The sequence below is a fragment of the Lissotriton helveticus genome, chromosome 6, assembly GCF_964261635.1.
Source record: "Lissotriton helveticus chromosome 6, aLisHel1.1, whole genome shotgun sequence".
Classification (NCBI taxonomy): Eukaryota; Metazoa; Chordata; class Amphibia; order Caudata; family Salamandridae; genus Lissotriton; species Lissotriton helveticus.
The window spans coordinates 1,341,845,395-1,341,858,131 of record NC_136067.1 but is presented as its reverse complement, the minus strand read 5'-3'; the positions used below and the strand labels follow the sequence as shown (position 1 = coordinate 1,341,858,131).

Sequence of the window (12,737 nt, the reverse complement as noted above, 5' to 3'; positions counted from 1 at the left end):
TCGGCCCGCGCCAGCAATCGGCTGCCTTTCACTCCTTTCGTGGCCACGGAAGGGGTGTACCCACACGTGCTGCCAGCCACGCTCTGCAGGGTAATACCCAACGCGGTGGCGGCGATGGAAACCGCCGTGGCAGCGATCGGGGACAACGGCGAGGTCAGTCCACACCTTCCCCCGCAGCATCCGCCTCAAAACCCTCCTAGTCCGTGCTTTCAGGCCCATGTGACACCAGTGGGGGGCAGGGTTCGCCATCACCACCTCCACTGGCGCACTGTCACGTCGGACAGGTGGGTGCTGCAGATCGTCCGAAGGGGCTACTCCCTCCGCTTCGAGGCGACTCCTAGAGCCATGCCACCGCAGAACCACCGTGTATCGGGGGATCATTTGCGACTTCTGCAGGAGCAAGTTACGGCCCTCTTGGCCAAGGGGGCCATCGAGCGCGTTCCTGGGCCAGAAGTAGGGTGTGGTTGCTACTCCCACTACTTTCTGGTACCCAAGAAGGGAAAAGGGGACCTACGCCCTATCTTGGACCTACGGAGCGTCAACGGCTTCCTCCGGAAGGAGAAGTTCAAAATGCTGACTCTGGCTCAGGTCTTAGCTGCCCTGGACCCAGGAGACTGGATGGTAGCGTTGGACTTGCAGAACGCTTATTTCCACATCCCCGTCCTGCCGGCCCACCGGCGCTACCTGCGGTTCACGGTTGGCCACGAGCACTTTCAGTATACCGTGCTCCCCTTCGGCCTTACCAGCGCCCCACGGATGTTCACAAAGGTGATGGCGGTGGTCGCAGCTCATCTGCGCAGGTTAGGGGTTTCAGTCTTCCCCTACCTCGACGACTGGTTGTTGAAGGCGGGCTCGCCCCAGACAGTCGTCAGCCACCTCCAGACTACGGCAGATCTCCTGCACCAGCTGGGGTTCTCCATCAATGTGCCAAAGTCACACCTGTGCCCCTCTCGGAAGCTCCTCTTCATCGGAGCGGTTCTCGACTCGGCGCGGTTTCGGGTTTATCCACCCGAACAGCGGGTCCGGGATATTCAGGCTCTGATTCCGATATTTCAGCCTTTATCCCGGGTCTCGGTCAGGTTGACGCTGCGGCTTCTGGGGCTGATGGCCTCCTGCATCCTACTGGTGCATCACGCCAGGTGGCGGATACGGGCTCTGCAGTGGGACCTGAAGTTTCAGTGGGCCCAGCATCAGGGCAACCTGTCCGACCATGTCCTGATCTCGGAGGGCACTGCAAGACAGCTGCAGTGGTGGCTCACGGACCGCGATTGGGTCAGCGGCAGATCCCTCTCCCTTCCCCAACCGGAGCACGTAGTCGTGACGGATGCGTCCCTCCAGGGCTGGGGAGGCCACATGGGAGAGGCGGAGATCAGAGGCCTCTGGTCTCCGGCGGAGGCCCGGCTCCACATCAACCTTTTGGAGTTGCGGGCGATTCGTCTAGCACTGAAAGCATTCCTCCCCTCTGTCCGGGGGAGTGTAGTGCAGGTGTTCACGGACAACACCACCGCCATGTGGTACTGCAACAAACAGGGCGGGGTGGGGTCGTGGACCCTTTGCCAGGAGGCTCTGCACCTCTGGCAGTGGCTGGAACACCAGGGCGTGACCCTGGTGGCTCAACACCTGGCAGGTTCTCTGAACGCCAGGGCGGACGAGCTCAGCCGTCGGTGCATGATGGATCACGAATGGCGTCTGAACTCGGACGTGGCGCAAGGCCTCTTTCAGCAATGGGGAGAGCCTTGGTTAGATCTATTCGCCACCGAAGAGAACGCGCAATGTCATCAGTTCTGTGTGTTGGAATTTCCAAGGCGGCACTCGCTCGGAGACGCTTTTCGTCGCGAGTGGAGTTGTGGTCTATTGTACGCCTTTCCGCCTATACCACTTCTGCCCAGAGTGCTGAAGAAGATCAAGCGCGACCGGGCACAAGTCATCCTTGTGGCTCCGGACTGGGCACGAAGGTACTGGTATCCAGAGCTACTGAGTATGTCAGTCAATCCCCCGGTTCGTCTGCCTCTTCAGGAGGACCTTCTGTCGCAGCAGCAGGAGACGGTCCTCCACCCGAACCTGTCCAGTCTTCACCTCCATGCTTGGAGATTGAGCGGCGACAGTTGAGGCCATTTGACTTGCCTCCTGAAGTCTGTAACGTCATCCTGGCAGCCAGGCGTTCCTCCACAAAGTCGGTATACACCTGCAGGTGGAACAGATTTGTGGCATGGTGCACAGCAAAGGCTGTGGATCCTCTTGCTGCCCCTCTCTCTGAGGTTCTTCTCTTCCTTCTTTCTCTTGCCCAGCAGGGCTCTGCTCTGGGCACTATCAAGGGCTACCTTTCTGCCCTTTCAGCCTTTCTAAGGCTGCCTGATCAACCTTCTTTGTTCAAGTCCCCTATTGTAAATCGCTTTCTTAAGGGCATCACACACACGTTTCCTCCTGTTTCGTTTGTGATGCCTCAGTGGGACTTGAACCTTGTTCTTACGTTTCTGATGTGCGCTCCCTTTGAGCCACTTCACAACTGTCCTCTCCGCCTTCTTACTTTGAAGACTGCTTTCCTGGTTGCCATCACCTCTGCCAGGAGAGTGAGTGAGCTCCAGGCCCTTTCTTGTACTCCTCCTTTCCTTTCTGTCCATCCGGGCAAGGTTGTGTTGCGTACTAAGCCATCTTTCCTGCCCAAGGTTGTCACGGCCTTCCACATCGGGCAGTCTATCACCTTGCCAACCTTCTTTCCGCCACCGCATCCCTCTAAAGAGGAAGAGCGGCTCCACCGTCTGGACCCAAAACGTGCGCTCTCGTTCTATTTGGATCGCACACGCCAGTTCCGGGTGGATGACCAACTCTTTGTTGGTTACGTGGGCGCTAAGAAGAGGAAAGCGGTGCACAAGAGGACCATCTCCCGGTGGATCATCTTGTGTATCCAGGCATGTTACTCCTTGGCTAAAAAGGAGCCCCCTGTTGGATTGCGGGCTCATTCCACCCGAGCCACGGCGACTACAACTGCCCTGGGCCGGGGAGTGCCCTTACAAGACATCTGTCAGGCAGCTACGTGGGCATCTCTGCACACGTTTGCAAGACCCTACTGCCTGGACAGCCAAGTCCGGAGGGATGGCTTCTTTGGCCGTTCTGTCCTCCAGGACTTTCTGGTGTGATTATTGGTTCGCAGACCCACCACCGGGGTTGGTATTGCTGGGGTATCTATTCTAAGGTAAGGAATCTATCACTAACGTGTCTCTTTCAGATGCACAAGTTACTACTTGTGTAACGATATATCTGTAAGAGACATTAGTTAGTGATAGATTCCTTACCGACCCACCCATCCTCCCCGTTCTGCGAACCGATATCTAGGGTTAGGGTTATCCCCTTTCAGGGTCCTAGTTTCAATGGCACCAGTGTTGGTTTTTAACATGGCTCAGCGCTTCTGGCGCGGAATAGCTGTGTGTAAGAACTGACGGCAGCACGCGGAGGCGGCGTCTAAGTACTCCGACGACGTCATCACAGCACCCACGACGTCGACGACGGACGCGGAGTCGCAGACGACGCCTACCGACGCGCAAGGGTACTGCTACGCAAAAAATTTCTGGATCCAGTCTGACGCCTGGGGATATTCTAAGGTAAGGAATCTATCACTAACTAATGTCTCTTACAGATATATCGTTACACAAGTAGTAACTTGTGCTTTTCTACCGACGTTCTATTTGCCTTATTGTCTTTGCTTTGGCCATTCAATACCATTCTCATTTTTGGTCCTTATCCACCATGCGACAAGTGAGGACAGTACTCATGTAAGACCATGTGCATGAATGTCAAATGGTGCTAGAGCTTACATGATGTAATCATTGTACTATGTTTTGATTACACTAGGCATCAAAATGACCCCAACATCCTTCGTCTAATTTTCCCTGTCACTTTTTATCTATCTCGGCCACATATAATACTACTGTCAACCATTCTGTTGAAGTGGGGAGTAAAGACATAGTCCATATCTCACAAATTAGCATTCTTACCAAAAATATCAGCTAAAACAGCAACCTCATCGCAGATCTGCTTAACTGTATGCTAGTATCTGCTTCCAATATTCCAAAGATAATGAGAGGTTCATTTAGCTTGATCTCTTTTTTCAGATATCTCGGTAAACATCTTACCCACTTCCTTCCAAAAGACATTCAAAGTCGAGCATTATAACAACATATAAAGATTGTCTGTATTAACCTGGGAATCCTTTCTGGATCTCCCTTCATCTGATCTGGCTAGCCTTTTAGGAGTCTTGCAGATTCTCTGAACTTTGAAAAGATGATTCCTTGGGGGGCATGGCTAAGCTGCCAATGGAGTGAGACACGTCTTCTCGTGTCTACGCTCCTCTGCAGCCTTCCTGAGCCAGAATTACCGCATCGAAGCCTGTGATCTCATGCCTGCTGTCGCCATGAGTGCCCTGCCTTCCCTTGTCACCGGGGGATTGGGACGGATGCCTGCCCTTGCCTGCCAGCGCCCTTTTCACTGTCCTTGATTGGGACCTGTTAGGCCCAATCCGCCATCTTGGGGCCTTCTCCAGTGCCACTCGCCATTCCCAGGCAGCCTCCCAGGGCCCCCAATTCGCTCCCTGGGCTGTCCTGGAGTGGGATGGATGACTGGACATCGCGGCTCTACTTAGCGGCCCCTCCCTGCTGGGAAAGGGAGGTGGAATCCTCCAGCAGCATCGGCAGCCTGGCCCAGGGCCTGCCACCACCTGTGTTCTGGCCTACTAAGGGAGCCCTGTACCTGCCTGAGCCAGCACGGCCTTGGGGCCCTACGGCACAGGTAAGCAGCTATCGGCTGCAGGATCTGCCATCTGCCCTTCCCTCTGCATCGCAGCCTTGGTTTTGGCTCCCGTGAGGCCTTGCTCCCTTCTGAATACTGTGTTGCTTCCCCTGCAGCCCTCCTTGAACATTTGCTCATGTTCGTCACCCACCCTATGGGTGCTGTCCTCCGCTTGTGCTGCTCACCTGTTGCAGATATTGACCCTGCCTACCTAGTGTTCTGGCACCACCCTGGCATCACCCGGGAGCGGCTTTGCAGACGTGGTGCCCCTGTATGACCTTCCTGCTGCCTCCACAGCTACACCCTGGGGCCTAGATTGTGCCTTCTGTGGCTTGCCTGTCCCCGCTGCGTGTCAACTCGTGTTGCCCCCTGGGTGAGCTGCTGTGTGGGGGTTCCTGAGCCCAGGAGCGGCTCCTGCCCATGACTGTCCCTGTATATTGGAATGCACCTCCACTAGCGCTATTGGGGCCTGAGACACTTTGCTCCACTGCAGGGCCACTGCAGGACTGGGCTTGGCTAACACACCATGCAGCATTCCCTACCTGGCCCCTCCGGCGGGTTGTGCGACACGCTTCGTCACGACAAACTGCCTCAGCTCTTAGGGCTTTGTGCATGGCCACTTAAGTATGGATTACTTCGCCCTCAAGAGGCCCCTCCCCTCCATTGTTCACCTCTGCTTATATTGTGTGGGGGACCCATCGCACTCCCTTTGCCATCTCAGGGATCGCCCCGGGACTGCCTCAGGCCCGTGCAGCTACTGGCATACCTTTGTTATCGAATATGCCATATTAGCACACCTCTCTATCTCTCAGACACTTGCTGACTGGGGTGCCACTCTTCTGCCACACCATGTGGCAAGTCCAGCAAGGATACCCCAGCCAGAATATCTAAGGACAATTCTGTCACTTATCTGTGGCTTGAATTTGGCCCTCCGACTATGGCCACCACCAACTCTCCTCCTGCCTCCGCATCAGGTGACCCGACTGCCCCCTCATGACAACTTCCTCCAAGACATAAGATCTGAATTTGGCTCTCTCAAGATGGAATTCAAAACCTGCCTACATGATCATAAGCGTAACGATCTAGTACGCATGGTGGACACCCGCTCGGAGGATCAGGTGAACCTGTGGCGCAGAATGGCCACCTTGGAGGAACAACATATTGACCTTCAATTAAAGCAGAAGGACTTGTAAAACAGGAGCAGGAGGAACAACCTTCGCATTAGGGGGTATCCCTAAAAAGCTGAGGGCTTGGACATCATGACATTCACAGCAGACCTTCTCCAGACAATCCAGAGGGATGAAGACGCCTCCCCCACCCTGGACAGGGCTCATCGAGTGGCCATGGCATCAAGACGCCCAGATTTTGTCCCTGATATCCTCACACGGGTGCATTTTTATACTGAAAAGGAAGCTATCCTACAAGCCTTGCATCATAAGGCGGACTTTGTCTTCAAAGGATACTCCATACAAATATTACATGATCTTGCTCCAGTGACGCTACGACACAGCAGAGGCTTCAAACCTGTCATGGACCAACTTTGTGACCTTAACAGCAAATACCAATGGTGCCACCCTTTTGCCCTGATCTTCACCTGGGAGGGCAGATGCCAGGTTATCGATTCTTTATGCGAAGCCAAGAAGCTTGTGCAGATTCTGACTGACTGTTGTGAGGCCAGTCTATCACCCCCCCTTCCACATCATCCTGAGAGGTCATATGCCTGGAATGGTCTACAGTGCACCCTACTAAACCCAGGACGCATAACAAGGAGCAGATCTCCCTTCAAGGTAAATAGGATATTATTCATCAACTCCGCATATGGAGGGTGCATCCTCTCCGGCCCGCTCCACTTCGGCATCCAACTGACCTGAGAGATGGTTTGTCCTGGAACATGTCTTGGCCCAGCTAATGGGTGGTTATTTTCTTTGGATACGGACATGGCTGGGTTGTGGACTTTTTACATATCGCCATATCATGCTGATGAGGTTTGTCCCTTGGGACTAATAACTTTCTACCCTCAAGCTCTTCTCCCTTTATGGCTTGACATCTGGGATCCCATGTCGAAGCTGCCTTGGAGACTTCTTTGCCATAGACTTGACATCCTAGCAGAGTGGATTCCTGCCCTGACGACTGCTAGCTGTGGAGGCTGGAGACTGGAAGACTTACCTGTTGCCTCTGCACCCCCCCTTTACTCGATTCGTTCGCTCAGAGAGTGACTTCTCCAGAATGGCCCGTGCCCAGACAAGTGGGCCATTCCAGGACTTGAATGGAGCCTTTTAGCCCAGTTGGCCTCTTGTTTTCCTCCCCTTATACCTCTCACTTTCCTGAGCGGTCCAGGGCTAGTGATATATGTCCTTTGGAGTCTCTTCCTTGCCTGCAACACCTTGTGGGGTGGTTGCTAATCTTCTGGGGCTCTGGGGTTGCTCTTTGTTCTTGCCGTTCGTCTCCCTTCTCCTTCCCCCTGGCCTGGGTTGCGGCCGCTCTGTCCACTATATGCCTCCACCTGTGCTCAAAGCACTGGCTCTTTATGTGCTCGGAGCAGCTGCTTCCTTCCGCCAGCTTCTTTGTCATTAGCTGGTTCCCTTACCCTGGGTCATGGTTGACACATCCCATATCAAACTCCTCTCCCTCAATGTTCAGGCCTCAACTCTCCAAACAAGAGATACCAAATATGCCGTTATCTTTTTATAAAAGACCCCAATGTCATTTTTCTTCATGAGACCAACCTTTCGTAGTCCGACATGCACTGCATGTCTCATTCAAAGTACCTGACTAAAACGGCAGTGGTTGCAATTTTGTGCAAAAAGGCCTTCTGTTCCAAGGTGTTGTGGGTGGTCCTGGATGAGGAAGGTTGCTTCTTAAAACTCACGGTCCAACGAAGCGTTCAGTCTCTCACCCTGCTTAATGTCTATGCACCTAATCAATCACAAGATGCATATCTTACGACGACCATTCTGCGAGAACAGGTGGCACAGGAGGGGAGCAGCTTGGTTGTGGAGGGGGGACTTAACTTGGCTTGGGATCCTGAGTTGGATCGTGGTGCTGCCTCTTTCCAGGGTGCCAGGCGATTTCCACTGGTTTAAAAAGGGACTTTACGGATATGGGCCTCACTCTTATTCTCGTATTGATTATTTTTTTCATCTCACATTTGCTGCTGCAGGACCTGGAGTCAGTCTGCATTCCTTTTTTAAAAAATGTTTTGTTAAATAATTTATATTGAAGATAAAGAACACAGGAAGAGAAATATACATATGTCAATTCCGATATGGATATAAGTATACAAGTATAGATAGATAGTAACCGTAAATTAGGTGCATTATAGATAAAAGGTTACAACATGTTATAAACTCTTATATTAATGTTCCTGAACAATGACTATTAAAAAAATACTTATTAAAAATAGGTATAACATATGTTACTGGTATACAAAGAACCTGTGTAAATATTACAGTGAATACAATAAGTAAAGAGATTACATTTTTTATAGGGAAAGATTAAAAGAAAGGAATGAAGAGAAAAGAAGATAGAAAAAGAAGACAGAAAAAGAGGAAGAGAAAGGAAAAGAGAAGAAAGAAAAAGGAGGAAACATGAAATATGGAATAAAAAACTAGAAAGATTAAGATTATGATGATAGAAAACAGGTGAAAGGAAGGCATAATAGATCATATTTAATTTGTAAACGGGTTAAAGGCTGAGTTACTGAAGCAATTCTATGTTCATCACATATTAAATTCCACTAAAGTAAAAAGGATAATTTAGAGTTGTCTTTCCAGCAAGTTAATATAACTTTAAAAGCCACTGCAAGAAATAAATCAAATAAAATTGATTTGGAGGTGTTGATCAAAATCAGGTGACCTAGTACCTAAAAATACATTGTGAATGTTACATTGAATCTTATAAGAAAAACATTTCTGACATTTCCCTCTCTGACCATGCCAATGTCGAAATGGTACTTCCGTGCCGGGGACCATCACTGCGGTCCTGCCCTTATTGGCTACATCCCCCTCATCTTTTGCGAGACCCTGTCAATGTAGCTGAGATCCAGAGAGAGATCTTAGCTTACTTTGAGTCGAACGCCCTTCCCGAGACCCTGTCCTTTACTCTATGGAACGTCTTTAAGGCGACAATACAGGTTGTTATTATGACTATTACTATTACCCGTACACTAGAGGCTAGGCTGGTGGAGTCTGGCTTGACCGGAGACATAAGGGCTTTGGAGCGGCAGGATCATTTAGCCCCTTCTAGGTGCCCCAAAAGGCATCTGGCCCTGCTCAGGCACCTACTGAGGGTACACCGAATGAACAAGGTAGAAAGGTCCTTGCTTGCCCTAAAGGAGAGATACTACGAGGGGGGTGATAATGTGGGCTTCATCTTTGTTCACCAACAGATGGCACAGGCTCATATATCCAAAATTAAACGTGCCAGTGGTACGTGGACAATCTCTGAGCAAGATAAACAACAAGCCTTTTGCCCAGGATGACATTAGTTCCATCCTGGATTTTTGCCCGTGGACACCCATTGACGCTCAACATATGCAGATCCTAGAGGCCCCATTCACCCTGGCTGAATTACAACATGCCCTCTGCGATCTCCCAGTGGGTAAAACCCCAGGACCGGATTGCCTTCTGGTTTCGTTTTATGGTATGTTCGGGCCCTAATTTCAGGACCACCTGCTACGACTTTTCAATTTTTCTTCTGAAGTCATGGGCCTTACCCATACTATGTCTGTGGCTGTAAAAGTAATCAGTCCAAAACCGGATAAGGACCCCATTGCCTGGCTAAACACAGATGCCAAGATCTACACCAAGATCTTGGCGCCCTGTCTGGACCCGTAACTCCCTGGCCTGGTTGACCCAGATCAGGCCGGCTTAGTACGTCATCTCCAGGGTGCGGACAATATTCGCTGAAAAGCCCACTTGGTCGAAAAGCTACATCACCAGGACATTCCAGTCTGCCGTCTTTCCCTAGACACTGAACAAGCCTTCAACCGCATTAGTTGGACATTCTTGCGTGCAGTCCTGAAGAACATTGGTCTAGGGCCAGGCATAATATCTTGGATAATGGCACCTTATACCTTCTCCAACTGCACATATTCAGATTAACAGCCTCCTCTCCAAACCCATAGATGTGAAATGGGGCACCAGACAGTTCTGTCCACTCTCGGCCCTGCTTTTTGCCTTGGTAGTCAAACTACTGGCAATAACTATACGCCGGGAGGAAGAAGTTGCAGATATCCATTTTGGTGGCCTGGACCATAAGGTTGCTCTCTTCGCCAATGACCGTTTGATACCCTGGTCAAGCCTGAAACCTCCCTTCCTGCCCTGGTAAATATTCTCCAGTTTTTGAAGGACTTTCAGGTTTTAATATCAATATGGCCAAGTCCTAAGTGCTGAACTTACCCATTCCCCCACAGGACATACCTCATTTGCAGTCACTCGCCCCTTTCCTATGAGCCCCGCGACCGCTCGGTTATCTGGCTTGGACTTAACTCCTTCCCTGTCAACATGGACCCAGGCCAACTATTCAGAATATAGAAGGTCCATTTTGGAGGACCTGTGGAAACGGAAGCCACTTCAGACGTCCTGGCTTGGCCGCCTCAGCTCGGTTAAAATGCCCATATTGCCGAAAATCTTGTATTTGTTTCAAACACAATCCCTCAAGATGCTATTCTCCACCTTCAACGCGACGTAAACACCTTTTGCTGGGGTGGGAAGTGTCCAAGGTTCTCCAACAAGATCCTTATGTTGCCTAGAGACCCTTGGGCCTGGCGTGCCCTAATCTTTTGGAGTACTATTGGGCGTCACGTCCTTGTTATATCTCTGAATGGGTCATCCGCAGGAGCAAAAATCATTGGCTCCATATGCACCATGCGGTGGCATGTTGCCCCCTTTTAGGACCTGGCTTGGCTCTCGAAGCACCTTAGACCCTGCAGTGCTTATGTTGCCACCCCCACTAAGACAGTTCTTGATATTTGGGACAGGATAGTGACCTCCTTCCCGTCCCCTAACACTCCTTTGGCCGGGAACGTGGAATTTACCTCCGCGCTACAGCCGCAATCATTCCCCACGTGGAATGAGGGAGAGTGCTGTATGATTCAAAACCTTTTCAAGGAAGATGCGTTTAAAACCTTTGCCCAATGCAAAGGGGACTTTCACCTCCTTGACACCTCTCGTTTTACGTATTATCAGCTGAGACACTGGCTGCTTCAACCACCCAACATACTGGGGGGAACACGGCTACTCACTCCTTTCAAGACACTGGTGCGATCATTCGATGGCACATGGGTACTGATCTCCCACACATACCAGGTGCTATAACACTCCAGAGTGGGATGCAGATTCAACGAAACAATGGGAGCCCTCTGGCGGGACATGCCTAAGCTGTATAGGAGCATAGCCCAGCGTGAAACTGCTTATCAACTAATGACTAGGTGGTACTAAACCCCACCACGTCTACAGAGAATGTTCTCCCCTTCCTGCCCCTGCTGCAGGCGCTGTCAATCGGCAACCAGTGATTTTATACCATTTGGTGGTCTTGTCCCCTATTAACCCTACACTGGAAGGAAGTCCTGAGCCACATTAAGGATACCATAAGCTTTCCTCTTCTGAACTCATACACCACTATCATTCTGGGCATCTGACCCAAAACACCTCCTGCTATGACCCAAGCTGATTGGCAATGTATAGCGCAGATGCTAGGTGTAGCTAAACAATTGCTTTCCCTGAATTGGAAGAAATCTACTGCACCGCCAATCGCCTTGTGGTTCTCATGCCTTTGGCACGTCATGGGGATGGACCTTTTATCATGCAGGATACCACACCAATTCCAAATTTGCCCGCATCTGGCAACCACTGGTTGATTATTTCTCAAAAATTTGAATACTCCTGTTTTACATCACTCTGGCCCCTTCAACACTTTGAACAAGCTTCTCCAGACTTTGGTGCCCACACTCCTCAGAGGGATGATCAGCCTTTTACCACAGGGACACCGATCCCCTCCTCTTAGCTCCCTGTGGGGGTTACGCCATGGCCCGCTCGCGACACCTCCTTTTCGCTCTACCCATCCTTAGTCTGCACACAGCCCAGACTGCTGCACCCCTGATTCACCCTTTCCTTTTCCCTTCCACCCCGTCTTTCTGTATTTTTGACATATATTTCATTGTCTTTTGATGGTTTTTCTTTTCCACGGTTGCGTGTCTTAACGGTTGGAGGCCGTGCTTGCTCACAGTCCTAATATTGTCAGACATGTGGTATATGATGGCCTCTGCCTCTATTGTATAGCTTGACATAATACAGTGGTACCTTGCACAGTCGAATGTCAAACACAGGCCTCTTACTGTCCTGCATTTTTATGTCCTTTTTTCTTTTTGTATTTCCTTAATAAAAAGATATGGAAGAAAAAAAAAGATGATTCTTTTTTTGTGGCAGATTTAACTTTCTTATACAAATAATTCATAGATACTTACCAAATGCTTTCCAGTGTTGCCGTAGGCAAGTCTCGAACCCAAATGCAGTACTGTTGTGGGTTCCCTCTGTCCTCTTGGCCTAACATAACCACAAACCAAAGGGCAAACTCTTTCTCCTTTGTGTAGTTGCTCCTCCATTTCCAAATCCTCCTGGGTCCACTTTTGCTTTGAGCACCATGACTTCAATTACAAGTATTCAAAAGGTGTGAGGTTGCCTTCTGTCTGATGAGATATTGTTTCCCAACTTATAGGTTTCCCTTCATCCACTAATCAACCCCACATCACTATCACACCTGTCTTAAGGGGACCTTACTAGTAGTCTTTCAGCACTTCCGGTGTACCAGGAGAATGTCACATTCCTGCCATGCTGCTATAATAAGAAATGCCCGATGGTCTCCTGATCTCATACCATAAACCTGCAGCTGATCTATGGGTCTTCAACCTAACTTTCTTCTAGTATTTCAGCACTCCAAACTTGTAGACGAAACCT

General features: G+C 50.4%; 1 protein-coding gene across 2 annotated transcripts in view; it reads left to right on the top strand.

Moving 5' to 3' along the window:
* Positions 1 to 12,737, top strand: part of ENTPD6 (ectonucleoside triphosphate diphosphohydrolase 6) — a 480,760-nt gene that overhangs the window by 433,223 nt on the left and 34,800 nt on the right. The window contains exon 14 of one of the 2 annotated variants that reach the window (XM_078649071.1): positions 8,270 to 8,377. The exons of the other annotated variant lie outside the window; for it this stretch is intronic. Within the exon in view, the coding sequence (XP_078505197.1) occupies positions 8,270 to 8,293 (24 nt within the window). The 3' untranslated portion in view covers positions 8,294 to 8,377. Of the gene's footprint in view, positions 1 to 8,269; positions 8,378 to 12,737 lie in introns of those variants that run through there. 2 annotated transcript variants of the gene reach the window in all.